Source organism: Tamandua tetradactyla, chromosome 1 (genome assembly GCF_023851605.1).
Source record: "Tamandua tetradactyla isolate mTamTet1 chromosome 1, mTamTet1.pri, whole genome shotgun sequence".
Lineage (NCBI taxonomy): Eukaryota > Metazoa > Chordata > Mammalia > Pilosa > Myrmecophagidae > Tamandua > Tamandua tetradactyla.
The window spans coordinates 205,238,677-205,254,307 of record NC_135327.1 but is presented as its reverse complement, the minus strand read 5'-3'; the positions used below and the strand labels follow the sequence as shown (position 1 = coordinate 205,254,307).

The window sequence follows — 15,631 nt, the reverse complement described above, 5'->3', positions numbered from 1 at the left end:
GCACCAGCCCCCATGGCTTGGTGTACATACGGTTCTGAGTGGACTTGCAGCTGGTCCAGACTGGAGTATGCTGTGTGTCTGGTCACTGAAGTGACCCCAGTAGGTGTTCTGTGCTGTTCCTGACTATTTACTAGCTGCTCTGGAGGACGAACTAAATCCCTCACCTCGTTAAGCTGCCATCTTGGCTCTCTCTAGGCCTGATAATCTTGCAAGCAGTGAGGACAACAAAATCAGTAGGCAGAAGCCTCAGTCTTGGCGTTTGTTCATATGAAACTTAACCTCAGAAAGGATTGGGTAAGCTTACTTAAAATTAGGCCTAAGAGTCACCCCCAGAGAACCTCTTTCGTTGCTCAGATGTGACCTCTCAGCCAACTTGGCAAGCACACCCACTGCCCTCCCCCTTTCTACATGGGATATGACTGCCAGGTGTTTAAACCTCCCTGGCAAGGTGGGATGGAAATCTTAGAATGAGGTGGGACTCAGCATCATGGGATTGAGAAAACCTTGACTGAAAGGGGGAAGAGAGAAATGAGACAAAATAGAATGTCAGTGGCTGAGAAATTTCAAAAAGAGTCAAGAGGTTATCCTGGATGTTATTCTTATGCATTATATATGCATCTCCTTTTTAGTTTAAGGTGTATTAGAGAGGCTGGAGGGAAATGTCTGAAATTAGAGAGCTGTGTTTCAGTAGCCATGTTTCTTTAAGATGATTGTATAATGATATAGCTTTCGCAAAGTAGGTGTGTGAATGTGAATACCTTGTTCTAATGCTCCTTTTATCTACAGTATGGACAGATGAGTGAAAAACATGGATTAAAAAATGAATAAATAAATAGCTTTCACAGTGTGACTGTGTGATTGTGAAAACCTTGTGTCAGATGCTTCTTTTATCTACCTTATAGACAGATGAGTAAAACATATGGATTGAAAATAACGGGGAACAAATGTTAAAATAAATTTAGTAAATTGAAATGCTAGTGATCTATGAAAGAGAGGGTTAAGGGGTATGGTATGAATTTTTTTCTGTTTTCTTTTTATTTCTTTTTCTGAATTGTTACAAATGTTCTAAGAAGTGCTCATGATGATGAATATACAACTATGTGATTAAAAATAAATAAATTGTGTTTGATATATTTAAAAATGAATAAGTAACAGAGGGAACAAATGTTAAAATAAATTGGGTAGAAGAAAATACTAGTGGTCAGGGGTATGGTATGTATGAGCTTTTTCTTTTTTCTTCTTATTCCTTTTTCTGGAGTGATGTAAATGTTCTGAGAAATGATCAGGGTGATGAATATACAACAATGTAATGATATTGTGAGCCATTGATTGCACACCCAGTTTGGAATTTTCATACGTTTATAATGTTCATGTTCTATGTTGATTGGTTTTATTAATAAAAATTTAAAAAAATTGTTAAAGAATAAGTAGAAGAATATGTAGATTTTGTTTTTAGGATATAATATAAATTATATAGTCAATAGACTTTTCCCCTTCTCCAAATTATGGTTTTGCTTTAGTAAACTGTAGATTAACATGTGTCATTTATTTCACATATATAATTTGTTTTTTCAGATTATTTAGTACAAAACAGTGAGGATCATTTAAACTATACAAAGATGCTGATGTAGTTGCTTCACTTCTGCTACCAAATAACTAAAGATGTTTTTTTTTTTTCATATCATTTTCTGCTGGGTATTCTGAGTTAGATATTAAAAATGTAAACATCACTTTGGGAAATGTATGGAAAAATGCACACAAGGAATTAAAAGAAAGAATTTTAAATACCACTTTTTAAGCCTTTTGGCTTCTCCCTCAAATCTTTTTTATTTATTTGAGAAATTATTTTATTTATATGTTGAAGAAAGCTTCAGGAATTCTTCAGCAATCATTTGAAAGTAAAATTTTCTATTTTGGTGATGAAAATGTTCTAATATTAGGAATTAGTAAAGGTTGCACAACTCTGAATATGCTTACAACCATTGTATACTTTGAAAGGTTGAATTTTATATAATATGAATTATATCTCAAAAAAATTGCTAAAAAATATTTCTGCGAAGCAGGTATACCTCTAGCACCAAAACTTGATAACATTGTACATCAAAAGCAAACTAGAGACTAAATCACTTATCACCACTAATACAAACTCCTAAATAAAAAATTAATGAGAATAAGGAATTTCCATACAGTAGTTCTTTTAAGATAAAGTTGATTAGGCTCTTAAAAATATAGGCTATTGTTTTATACCCTATTTTATTTTAGTTTATGTTTTTATGAATATAACTTTAGGTCAGAGGTTTAAATTAAGAAAGCAGGTCAAAGTTTATTGGTGTTGGGAACAGGAGTCTTCGAAAAATTAAGGGAAGTTTCTGGATAATAAAAGAAGGGAGTAGAAAACAAAAATAGAAACTACAAGAATACCTTTTTTGCTAGTTATTCTTAAATTTTGGGAAAAACTCAGATAATGAAATTAAACTTATACTGTAAAGACTGATTAAGTAGTCACAGTTACTTTGAGATACATGCCTTTTTGGATGCCTTTATAGATTCTTAAAGCCAAATAAAGTTGTTGCATATTGCTAATAAATAGTAGGTAGACTTAGAGCATTTTTGAACCAGAATTTAGCTCTAGAAACTAGTTAGGCTAACTCCTTTACCCACTCACTTTTCCATTTTACCCTGAAGGTAAAATAACAGTTTAAATGACTTTTGTTGAGGTTATATAGCTATTATTAGTAGTTGGTAGAATCATGGAAACTAAAACTCAAACCCTTATAGCCTAAGGTCATTGATCTTTATTTCTGCCTTAGATTTTTTTCACATGGTTTATCATTTATAGTAACTTTAATATATCTATTGTAGTTACTTTTATTTAGAAATTGTCATGATTGCATGAAGTGCCAGTATATTTTTTTGGTGAAGAGGAAACCACCTTTCCCCTTTTGATTTATTCAAAGTGGAATCTTAAATGCTTTCTTTTTCAATTTTTAAACAACCTTTTTCTCTCTTTTTTTTGCCCCCTGTCCCCTCCTCCTCTCCCTCCCCCCCACCTTAGGTACTGAGTTATTTTCATCATCAAAAGAAAGTTCGACAGGGAGTGGAAGAGATGCTTTATAGATTATATAAACCGATTCTTTGGAGAGGATTAAAGGTACATAGTTGAAATAGTATTATTCATGTTTAGTTTATACTAATTATGCTTTTGAATTTAGCTTATTATTCAAAATTTTTATTAAGTCAATAAAAATAAGACTGGAGGCTGAATACTTTGAAATTTGGGGATCAATGTTTGAGGGAGTTTTTCTAAAGACATTTCTTGGGTCCCTAGAACTGGAAGTCTGAATTAGCTTAGTACTAGCCACACAGTTATTTTTATTATCCAGGGAAGTGAAGAGAAATAGTAGCACACATTAAAACAAAATCTGTTCGAGGTCTACAGAGCTAGGCTGTGCCATAGCCACTTCCTCATGACCAAATAATCTACATAGTTATTCTACTTTACTGTTGTGTTGGTGACTGGGGAATAGGATTACTAAAAACACTCTTTTAAGGAGTGTTCTTAAAACACATTGAGTATTTTTCAGTGCAGATGATTCTGGTGTCAGTAATTGGACTATCCTGGTAAATATTTCTTAATGGCATGAGATAGAACTTTGAAATAAGATAATTGATTTTTTCTTTTGATATCTGCTGACATTGAACTAAGTTGGTTAATTTTAAGAAAGTTCTCACAAGTTTGGTTAATACAAACCTTTTAATTGTCTTTCCAGATTAGTTTGTAAATAATCAATTGAGATACTAGAATTATTTACCTAGCAACACTAGACTGATTGCTTTGTATGTTATGTTTTTGGATTCTGAAATACTCTTCTCTTATTATTATAGGCTAGAAACTCTGAGGTTCGATCAAATGCTGCACTTTTGTTTGTTGAAGCGTTTCCTATTAGGGATCCAAACTTTGATGCTGTCGAAATGGATAGTGAAATTCAGAAACAGTTTGAAGAACTATATGTACGTATTCATGTTGTTTAACTCCTTTTCAACTTCAGTTCTGTCCAGGCTAGTGTATTTCCTGCTTGTTTGTCAATTTTACCTTGTCCCTTACTTTGCTATCCAGATGGATTGCTTTTCCAAATCTTGAGCAGTCTTTAAGGAAACATTCATTCTCTTCTTTGATGCCTCTTGCAACATCATGAACCCATAGTATTCTTTTCTCTTCCTCTTGATCATTTTTGGGGCACTTTAACTCTGTTGCGTTATAAAGTTTTATACATTTTTTATTTATTTTTGTCTCCCCCAGCAAATTTGCAGTATTTCTTAGTGGTTAAAATACATGCTCTGGGATCATAAACTCTGGGTTTGAATCCCACCTCCCTCTGTTAATAGCTGTGTAACTTTGGGCTAGTTACTTAACTTCTCTGTATCTGTATCTATAAAATAGAGAGTATGATACTGTCTAGCATTAGGTTTTTGGGTACATGAATGAACACTGTTTTTATATATATATATATTCATCATAATAATAATTTCTTGGAACACTTGTACTAATTCAAAAAAAGAAATAAAAAGAATACAGAAAAAAATTCATATATACCATCCCCTTACCCCTCCCTTTCATTGATCACTAGCATTTCAATTACTAAATTTATTTTAACATTTGTTCTCCCTTTTATTTATTTTTAATCCTTGTTTTACTTGTCTGTCAAAAAAGTAGGTAAAAGGATCATCAGGCACAAGGTTTTCATAATCACACAGTCACATTGCGAGAGCTATATCATTATGTAATCATCTTCAAGAGACATGGCTACTGGAACACAACTACATTTTCAGGCACTTTCCTCCAGCTCTCCATTACACCTTAATGAAAAAGGTGATATCTATCTAATGCGTAAGAATAACCTTCAGGATAACCTCTCGACACTCTTTTTGGAATCTCTCAGCCATTGACACTTTATTTTGTCTCATTTCTCTCTTCCCCCTTTTGTTCGAGAAGGTTTTCTCTATCTCTTTCTCATTCTCTATCTCAGAATGCTGAGTCCCAGCTCATTCTAGGATTTCTGTCTCACATTGCCAGGAAGCTTCACACCCCTGGGCATCATGTCCCACGTAGAGAGGGGGAGGGCGGTGAGTTTGCTTGTCATGTTGGCTGAGAGAGAGAGGCCACATCTGAGCAACAAAAGAGATTCTCTTGGGGGTGACTCTTAAGCCTAATTTAAAGTAGGCTTAGCCTATCCTTTGCGATGTTAAGTTTTATATGAACAGACCCCAGGATAGGGGGCTCAGCCTATTGCTTTGGTTGTTCCCAATGTTTGTGAGAATATCAAGAATTGTCCACTTGGGGAAGTTGACTTGTTCCCCTTTCTCACCATTCCCCTGAGGGGACTTTGCCGATACTTTTTTATTCACTATTCAAATCACTCTGGGATTTATTAGGACATCACTTTGGACAAACTTACAAAATCTCATGCCCTATACAAGATTCCATGTACTTACGGTGTTCAATTAAACTGTCCACATAAGTTATATTAGGAACTGCACTAATCAAAATAATAATTTTGTACCAAGTATACATTTTTTGCTTTAGTCTCATACATAAGTTAAAATTTTAAAATATTAATTACCATCTATTTTCAGCACCCTGCAGTATTGGCATTCCTTTGTTCTGCCTTATGCAAAAACGTGTTTTAATTTGTATATATAGTCACTATCATTATATACTCTAGCATTCCTAGATTATACCATCTCAGTCTTTATTGTCTATCTTACCTTCTGATTTCATTTGTGCCCCCAGGCCTCCTCCCTCTATCATTCTCACATTCAGCTTCATTCAGTGTTTTAATATTATTGTTAGGTAGTATTATGCTATCCATTTCTGAATTTTTGCAATCAGTCCCGTTGCACAGTCCGTATCCCTTCAGTTCCAATTACCCAGTATCTATCCTTATCATTGCCCGTTTGTCTCTGTTCTTAACTGAAATTCTCCAAGTTACTGGTTATATTTTAAAGCAGGTCTGCAAGTAATGCCTATTACAATTAGTTTTTCAGTTGTTTGCTTCTTTGTTTTCTGGCTTATGAAAAACTTCAAATGTAGATTGAAATAATAGAACAATTAATATTTATAGACTTACCACCTAAAATGAATAATCACTAATATTTTGCGTGTTTGCCTTATCCAATGTTCATTTACCTAAAATTCCTTTTGAGGATAATGGCTAAATTTGAAGTACAAATATGGTTGCTGGGTAAACCAAAACTAGATTTTGGTAGCTTTTAGCAAAAACTTACCAAAATGTTTGCACTCTTCAACCCAGAGATCTGAAACTGTGAACCAATTTGGTTTTTACCTGAAATGTTTAAATATCTGCATTTGAATATATTGCTGGAGTTAAGTGCTGACAGTTTTGCCACCATTGCCACCAATTCCCTGTTAAATTACACTGCCCTATTTTATTTATTTATATTAAATGCTTGTCTTTGTAGGCTAGTTGCATTTGCCACTCCTGATCTAAATATGTATGACTAGGAAATTATAAACCACTTGCTGGTTTATCATTTTAGATTTTTTAAATAGGGAGGCATTTAGTATACTTGATTAAGAGCATGGAATGGAGTTAGACAAGTTTTGTTTAGATTCCAGATCTGCTACTTCATATGTGCAATTTTCGTTAAATTACCTAACCTCTCTTCTGTAAAACTGAGAATAAGTTCAATATTTTATAGGATTGTCATAAGGTTTAAGTGAATATTTGTATAGAAAATATTTGATGCTATCCCTGGTGTTGGAATTAGTAGTAGTTATTGTCCATGGGAATGTTAAAAATATACAAGGAGGAGGGTCCACTGTAGGAGCCACAGACAGTTTGGTGAGCCCGTTAGTTCCCATGACTGAGACTCTATGCCACCACCGTGTCCCGCTATCTGCACTGCCCCCCGACACAACATGTCTCTTCATGAGGAACATGACCGATGATACCAGGCCTGAAGAATTACATTGTGAATTTGGTTATTATGGTTCTATAGTTGATGTGTATGTTCCACTTAATTTCTGCACTTGTTGTCCTAGAGGATTTGCTTATGTTGAATTTGAGGATGTTGTGATGTCAATGATGCATTACATAATTTGGACAGGAAATGGAATTGTGGACGTCAAATTAAAATCCAGTTTGTACAAGGGATCAGAAGACACCAAATCAAATGAAAACCAAGGACAGAAGAAACTATGCAGTTTTTCACTCTATGATGATTATGACAGATAAAGATGTTCTAGAAGCAGAAGTTACGAAAGGAGAAAATCAAGAAGTTGGTCTTTTGATTACAGTTTAGAAGATCTTATACTCCTAGAAACAGACCTGCTGGAAGACCATGGCATGGCAGAAGGCGTTCCGACATTGATAGGTTCAAACACCAAAATCATTCTTTCTCAAGATCTAAATCCAATTCAGTATCACCGTCCAGGTCCCAGCCCAAAGAAGAAATCAAAACTCAATCACCTTCTAGGTCTGAATCTCACAGCAGAACTAGAGGCACCTCTAAAACAGATTTCAGAACACTTATAAGTCTGGCTCAACATATGGAAAAGAATTTAGGAAATAAAACCCACCTAGATCCAAATCTCAGTCAAGATCACAGCCTAGGTCTAGGTTAAAATCTAGATCAAGCTTAAACCATGATATTACTAGGCATGTATCATTCATTTACTCAGTTTAAATGATCAGGAATGCAATGTTGCACTGATGCTTGAAAAAATACATCATTTGTTAGCTTCCCATTTACCAGGCAATGGTTTTAAATAAAATGATATGTTGTTGAAAAGCCAGTATGTTTGATGTTTGATGGGGAATGATGCCAACTGGGATAAGTACCATTTTCAGTGAAATTGAGTTTTTGACTAAAATGTAGAGCTTTCACTGCTTTTTTTTTCTGGTTTCTATGAAAATTTGAGACATAGAAAACATCAGAAGAAGTAACCTTACATTTGAGCAGGTCTTTGATGATAGGAATAATGTTAGGGGGAAAGAATTCTGTTGAGGAGCATTGTTGACCATCACATTGCTTGGTTTTCTTGCTGCTGTGAAAAGCAAAATGTTTCAAAGTAGGTTTTGTTTATGTGTGTATATACTGTAAAATAACTGAATTCTGATGCTTCTAGCACTCAGTTTGTGCATTTGTATCAAATACTGCCTACCTCTTTATGAAGGAGGCTTGCTCTTTTTTTTTAACATTTTTTTATTGTGAGGTATAGCGTATCTACAAAAAAAGAGGCTTGGTATTGACACTTCAGTTTATGTGAGAAGAGTTGAAAGACAACGCACCCATTACCAGGTGATTCTGTGGCACTGTGAAATTTTAAATAATTGGGGGAAAGATAATCCATATCTCTTGAGTTTTTTTTTTTTTTCACGGGCAGGCACAGGGCGGGAATTCTGCCATTGAGCCATCATTGCACCACCCATCTCGAGTTTTTGATTGATTATCAGTGTATTAATTGGTAACTAATACCTGTTATGAGGAAATGATTCCTTTGATGATTTATCATTTCTATTATTTCTCTGAAAGATTGTTTTGGAGGCCATAAAAGTAACTTGATGGTACGTCCAATCTCATTTCACAATAAAAGCTAGCATCTTAAAAAAATCTCAAGATTGCTTGCTTGCAGATTTAAGGAAGAAATATTTGGAAAATCAGAGTCCTTTTAGAGGGTTACTTCTTCACTTTTGGTTTTAGTAAGCTAGATCTCTCTGTAAAGAACAAAGGAGGGTTTTTTTGTTGTTTCTTTTTTTAAATGCAATTTTATTGAGATATGTTATATATTCACATACCATATAATCATCCAAATTGTAAAAATAAGTGGTTCACAGTATCATCATATAGTTGTGCATTCATCAGCACAATTAATTTTTGAGCATTTTCATTACTTCAAAAAAAAAGAAAAAGAAAAATTAGAAAAATAAGAATAAAAAAGAACACCCAAAGCACCCATAACCCCTTATCTCCCCATTATTTATTTATTTATTTTAATGGCTTCATTTTCTTTCTCATCTGTAAGAAACTCATCTGTTTGTACACTGGATAATGGGAGTGTCAGTCACAAGGTTTTCACAATTACATTGTTACACCATAAATACTATCTAATTATAAGACTAAAAAGATAGTTTTTAATACTGTTTGTGGAATGTGCTTGAAGGATTGATTCGAGAACTTATGTATATTTGATAGTATTTCTAATTTTCTTTTCTTTACTGTTCACAGTTAATGTTCATGTTTTGCTATGCAGTCATTTATATCCACATTTCTTTAATTTGTTTTAGATTTCCTGGACGTATAGTTTAAACAACAAAATCTCTACTTAAAACTGTAGCAGTAGTGTACAGTTCTAGCAAAGAGGAATTTGTGTGGTTAAACTTTGTATTATCTTTTTTATATAAAGAAGCTACTAAAAGTATTTTTTATATGTTCTTTTTTTTTTTTTTTTTTTTAAAGGAAAGACAGAGAGAGAAGGAAGGAAGGATAGAAGGAAGGAAGAGAGGAAGAAAGGGAAACATCTTTTAAACATTTTCTTGTTTTATTGTATTTTGTTTCTCCGTTTTCGTTACATGGGCTGGGGCCGGGAATCGAACCGAGGTCCTCCGGCATAGCAGGCAAGCACTTTGCCCGCTGAGCCACCGCGGCCCGCCTTATATGTTCTTTTTAACAAATACTGTGTGCAATCTTTAAGAATCAATGTTGGAATCAAAACAAGACAGCTTATTTTCCATAAAGCAAGCATACTATAATAACAAAATGAAGATGTTAAAAGGTATAAATGTATATATAAAAAGAGATACGGTTTAATTTAATGTTAGGAATCTATTAGTGAATCTTATGTATCTTGTATTAGACTCTGAATTGAATTTCTAGAGAGTTGTGTTTAGTGCTAATTTATTAAAGGTGTAGACGGTAGTATCACTGTTCTCTTGGAGATTTAAATGGTAGCTAAATTGTTTGATATCTTGGATATACTCGAATATTGGCTAATTGGTGAAGAATGTAGATCAATCTTTTACTATTTAGATTTTATTCCATTAAAATCCTTTAAATTATTTTAATTGTAAATTAAGGAAATCTAAATGTGAAAATGTCAGTTGCAGAAATGTCATAGAATAAAAATGTTTCCAAGATAATGACAGTTAATGCATTTTTAGCAATTAATATGTATATGCTAATAATAAGCTTAAGAGGTAAGACTTATGAAATAATTATTTTATAGTTGAAAAAAAAAACCTAGGAAATGAAGTTTTTATTAGAGAAAAGCTCTAAAAGAGATGGCAAATCCTTGCTAGAGCCGAATAATCTTAACCATGTTAAAGTTGGAGGACAGAGTCATCTATATAGAAATGAACCATCATGTTTTTTTTCTTACTTTTTTAAAATAAAAATGTTTAAATGATATTTTATTTGAACTTAAGGGAAAGAAAAATTTAAAAACAACTGCTGAAGCCAGTTAAATGTTTATTCAGTACAAGAGATATTAGATCCTAAAAGATTCCTCTAAATTAAAAAAAAAAAAGGATTGTAGTAAATATTGACGTTAGGTTGTTTTAAAAAATTACGTATTTCTTAGTGGTGATAAGTACATGTTTTCAAGAGGTAAAACTTAGTCTCATAAAAATGAGATACTGTCTAAGCAGGTTTTAAAACTCTTTATTTTTGATATTAAAAACAGTAGGGGCAGTGCGACGGTGGCTCAGTGACAGAATTCTTGCCTGCCATACCAGAGACTCGGGTTCAATTCCTGGTGCCTGCCCATTGAAAAAAAGAGTATTGAGACATATTTGAAAAAAAAAGGAAAAAAACCCCACAAAGTTTCAACTCTAAATCTGTGTTTAGGAAGAAAATTTAATAGGTAAAAGCTCATGTGTGAGCATCATATCCTGTAAAAGCTCTGAATCACTTTTGTGAATGAAATAAGCATATCATGGGGAAATAATTATACCAAGGAAATATTATAAACTGAGAGAGATTGTCAGTCCTATTTTGCTGTTGAACACCCTCGTGTAATTGGAGAGTTATTCCTGAGTGTTTGAATTCCAAAATGGTCTTTCAGTTTATCCTCACATTTAATTTATAGTTGGCCCAGTATAGAATTTTATCTTCAAAGTTATTTTTCCTCACAACTATCAAAGTACTTAACGTTGTCATCTAGCATGGAAGATTTGGAAACTTTTACTGTGTTTTTCTTTATCTATTGATTTTTTTCCCTCTTAGTGCACCATGAATTCAATGAACTATTTTGATTCTTTAGATGAGGGAAATTTTCTGAGTAATTTCTTAATTTTCTTTTCAATGTCTTTTTTTTCCTGTTCCTAACTTCTTTATGGAGGTATTGTAATGTAATAGGTCAGAGCAGTGGTTGGCAAACTTTCTATAAAGACCACATAATAAATATTGAAATTTGAATTTCATATAATTTTCCATGTGTCTCACAAAATAGTCGTTTGATTTTTTTCCCCAGCTATTTAGAAGTGTAAAATCCATTCTTAGCTTGTGGACCATATGTAAACAGGCAGTGGGTCAGAGTTGGCCTATGGTCGTAGTTTGCCATCATTTAGTCTAGAGTTCATGACATTGTTGGACAAAATCCTTAGCCTTTTTAGTCTCTTAACTTGATCTGTAAAATGAAAATGAGTCTATTTCCTGAGGATTGATAAATAGGATAATCAGATAAATTAAAAAATGGCAATTATTATTTTCTGGTATCTTCCAGGTGCCTTAGCTACTCTCTCCTACTAGTCATGTCTTTTTGTTCTACCAGTGCCTCTCAAATTTAAGTAATGTGGATACCTTTTTTAGCAGATAAAAATTGAGGACCCTTATGATTGTCTACAGATTTAGGTAGGGATCCAAGGATTCTACATGTAGGAACACAGCACTACAAATTAAGTGCTTTCATTTTGAGTGATTGTTGATGAGAGTATAATTGAAAACACCAAACTTTAGGCACTGAATTCTTGAGAATATCTGGTTATAAGCTAGTTATCCAGTTTGCCCAGAATGTATTCTGATTATTTTTAAAGGATAGTTTTGAAGATAACTCATGGAAATGAAATCTATAAAACTTGTGAATTCCACAAATGAGTCTTCAGATTTCCATAGATCTGCTGTATTTTCTGGGTGCTTTCTGTATGTTAGTCTTCGAAGTCTTTATTTTGTTCTTCAGTCATATCATTCTGATACTTGGCTCTTCTATTACTTTTTTTAATTTTGAAATTATATTTCTGATCTTCATCTTGATTTTTGATGCTCCTTTCTCAAATATAATTTTGGAAAATTTCTCATTTTTTTTCCTTGCTGTTTATTTTTTCTCAAATAATGGTCATCCTTGCTTTTCAATTCTAATTTGAATAAAAGATTGGGTTGATTAGGTTGTTAGCATGGGTTTTTCTCTAGTTGTGTAAAGTTGCATCTTCAACAGGCTTCTTTATTGAATAATAAGTTGGTACACTGGTTTTGCCTAAATCGGCAGGGCTTGTCAGCAGGTAGATTCTGTTGAGGGTTTAGGGGTGAGGAATAGGCAGACTGATATTCCCCACCCCACCCCACCCCCACACAATTTACCCAAATAGGGAGGTATCTATTTTCTAGACGGTATTGTCTTACAACCTCCCCTGACCCCACGTTGTGGAGATTTTAGAGTTGTCTCTGGCTCTTTTATGCTTCTCACACTTTTCCTAGTATCTATTTTAGGAACTCTTCCCTGACAGTTATTCCTTGGGTATAGAAACTACTTTTAAGGCTTTATCTTAAGGACAGATATGTTTACTCCTGGAGCTATCGCTCTACAATTACCCTGTGTGTGCATGGAGTCTGAGAGAGTGATTGCAGTCCTTTTAATGAACTACCCTTAGCCTTCTTTGCTCTTTGTAATCTTGACTCTGTGCTTGGGGGTTGTCTGAGTTCTGTTTAGGACACTGCCTACTGTCTTCATAGCAGTCTTCTCATAGTAATGCTTTAGGTTTTCCTGCTCTTTACTCCATGAAATCTGTTCCTTAATTGCTTTCTTTCTTGTAGAAATTCTTCAGTTTTTTTGTTTTTAGCACTGCTAAGAATTTTATTTTCTTTCTTATTTTGGGAAGGAGGGAAGGTAAATGCTTACCTACCTTAATGTGAAGTATTTTTAATTTTTTCCCAATTTATGTAATAATCTTTTTTTAACTTTGATAATTGAACATTTCAAGCATAATAAAAAAGATTAGTATAATGAACCTCTGTATATCTGTCACTCAATTTCAGTAACTACTAGTTTAATTAGTAATTTATTTTTCCCTTCAGTCTCTGAGGAGATCTCAGACATCATGTGAAGTCAGCTGTAAGTACTTAAGTAGATATCTCTAGGGACTCTTTTATTAAACAAAATCATACAATCATACTATTATCACAGCTGTAGAAAAATGAACAGTGATTCTTTAATGCCATCAAATAAGCAGTCATTGTTCACATTTTTTTCCAATCATAATTCCTTTATAAACTTGAATTTGTTTCAGTAAGATTTGCACGTTCTGATTAGTTGATATGTCGTGTAAGTCCCTTAAAAAGTTTTCTCTTCCTTTGCCTCTACTTCCTCATTCCCCTCTTTCTTTCTCTCCTTGTCGAAGAAGCCATAGGCTTTCCACAGGCTAGATTTTACACAGTCTATCACTATAGCATCTTCATAAGTTCCTCTGCCCTTGTTTTTCCTGTAAATTGGTAGTTAATATAAAGGATTGGTCACATTCATGTTTTGTTTTTTTTTAGGTTACATCATAGGTGATACTGCCTTTCCATCAGGGGCTACATAATGTCTTGCTGTCTTGTTTTGTATTGTTAGCAGCAATTAATCCATTGCCAGGATTAATTCATTACAAGTAGAATTATTTTATTTTGGACTTCTTGCATTACAGTGTTTTGGAAATTCGAGGAAGTGGTTACATAGACGTGTCTAATATGGAAACTGTTACAGTTCACCTGAGGCTCTGCATATCTCATTTTAATGATGGAGTTGGTATTTGAGGCCCTGCTTTAAGCAAAGTCCTATAGATAGGATATGGCAAATAAGGCACAAATGTTTCTATATTGTCCTTTTCACATACTTCACTTTAGAAATGATAACAGTCTGAGATCTATTAGTCTATATATGACTAATAACAATATTTTTATAACTTGAAGTATCTTTGTGTTAAATTTGTGAATCCTGAAAGTATTAGTGTGTAAAGCAAATATTGATATAAGGGGAACTGATTTAAAAGTTTAAAGCTTTTTTCCCGCTCCTATTTATAGAGCCTTTTAGAAGATCCTTATCCAATGGTCCGTTCCACAGGGATCCTTGGTGTTTGTAAAATAGCCTCACAATACTGGGAAATGATGCCACCAACCATTCTTCTTGATCTTCTAAAGAAAGTAACTGGGGAACTAGCTTTTGATACAAGCTCGGCTGATGTTCGTTGTTCTGTCTTTAAGGTAAGATTTAAAAAAATTTTATAAGCAATCTTTATTATAGAATAGTTAGAAAATACAAAGAAGAAAAAAATGATTAAAATTTCATCCATAAACCTCTGATAACCATTGTTGAAATTTTGTTATATATCCAAAGTAAGATTTTATAAGCCAAATTGAAAGTGTTTTTACAAAAAAAAGTCTAATTGAAATAACGCTGTTTTTTAGTGTATGGTAGAATGAGAGCTCCCCCACTCCAGTATTGTTGATGAATTTATCTTTTCTTTTTATGGAATATCTTTGAGAAATAAGACATTCCCAAGTTGATTAAAGTGCAGTCTGTAGGTAAAGAATAAAGTGACATGAATTGTGCCTTCGGGTGTTGAACTCATGACTTTGATGGTACTGTGATATAATCCAGAGGTTCTCTAACTTTGATGGATATCAGAATCACTGGAATATTTGGTGACTCTATAAAGGCCCAGACCTTCCCATATTTCAGTGAACCTCACTTTGTGTGTTTTAATCTGCTCTTCAGTTCATTCTGATGCAGACCAGAGTTTGAGAACCACTGATCTAATCAATTGCACTGAGGTAATAAAGGCAATCTTATGGTATGGTCATTGATTTTTCTTTTCTTCTATTAAAATTTAGAGATGTGTAGATGAGGTAGAGAGCCAGATAGAGGAGGATTACCAAGACTGTAATAATGAATGCTCTTAGAAGTTGAATTTGAAGTATCGGTAGAAGGTACTATAAAAATCTCTCCAGGGCTCCTAGACTAGCTAAGAAAAAATGAACTACTCACTTTCCTACTATTTGAAACAACAATTTAAAACCTTTGATCTGTGCACCCAGAGCAGATGACTTTCTTTTCCTTTACGTGGAAAACAAGTTTTCAGAGAGCCTTTTTGGCCTTTCACTGCTAAACATCTGCATTCCTCCTTACTTTCTGTTACAAGGCAGAGGTTACTTTGTATCTCATTTCCTCACACTTTCTCTTACTGATTATCATTTTTGGTTTGGTTTGTTGGTTTGGTGAATGTTTAACCTGTCCTCAGCAGCATCCTTTCTGTAATTTTGTAAACATGTTCAAATCCCTACTTAAAAACAAAGAAACAGAAACTTTCCCTTGACTTTGCATCCAGATGCAGATACCGTTCTATTTCTCTCTTCCTCTTTC

General features: G+C 33.7%; 1 protein-coding gene and 1 pseudogene across 4 annotated transcripts in view; both read left to right on the top strand.

The window, feature by feature from the left end:
- Nucleotides 1–15,631, top strand: part of NCAPG2 (non-SMC condensin II complex subunit G2) — a 104,729-nt gene that overhangs the window by 45,310 nt on the left and 43,788 nt on the right. For all 4 annotated transcript variants that reach the window (XM_077151596.1, XM_077151590.1, XM_077151608.1 and 1 more), the window contains exons 11-13: nt 3,056–3,151; nt 3,886–4,011; nt 14,293–14,472. In XM_077151596.1, the coding sequence (XP_077007711.1) occupies nt 3,056–3,151; nt 3,886–4,011; nt 14,293–14,472 (402 nt within the window). The remainder of the gene's footprint in view (nt 1–3,055; nt 3,152–3,885; nt 4,012–14,292; nt 14,473–15,631) is intronic.
- LOC143675066 (uncharacterized) lies at nt 4,023–9,428 on the top strand (annotated as a pseudogene).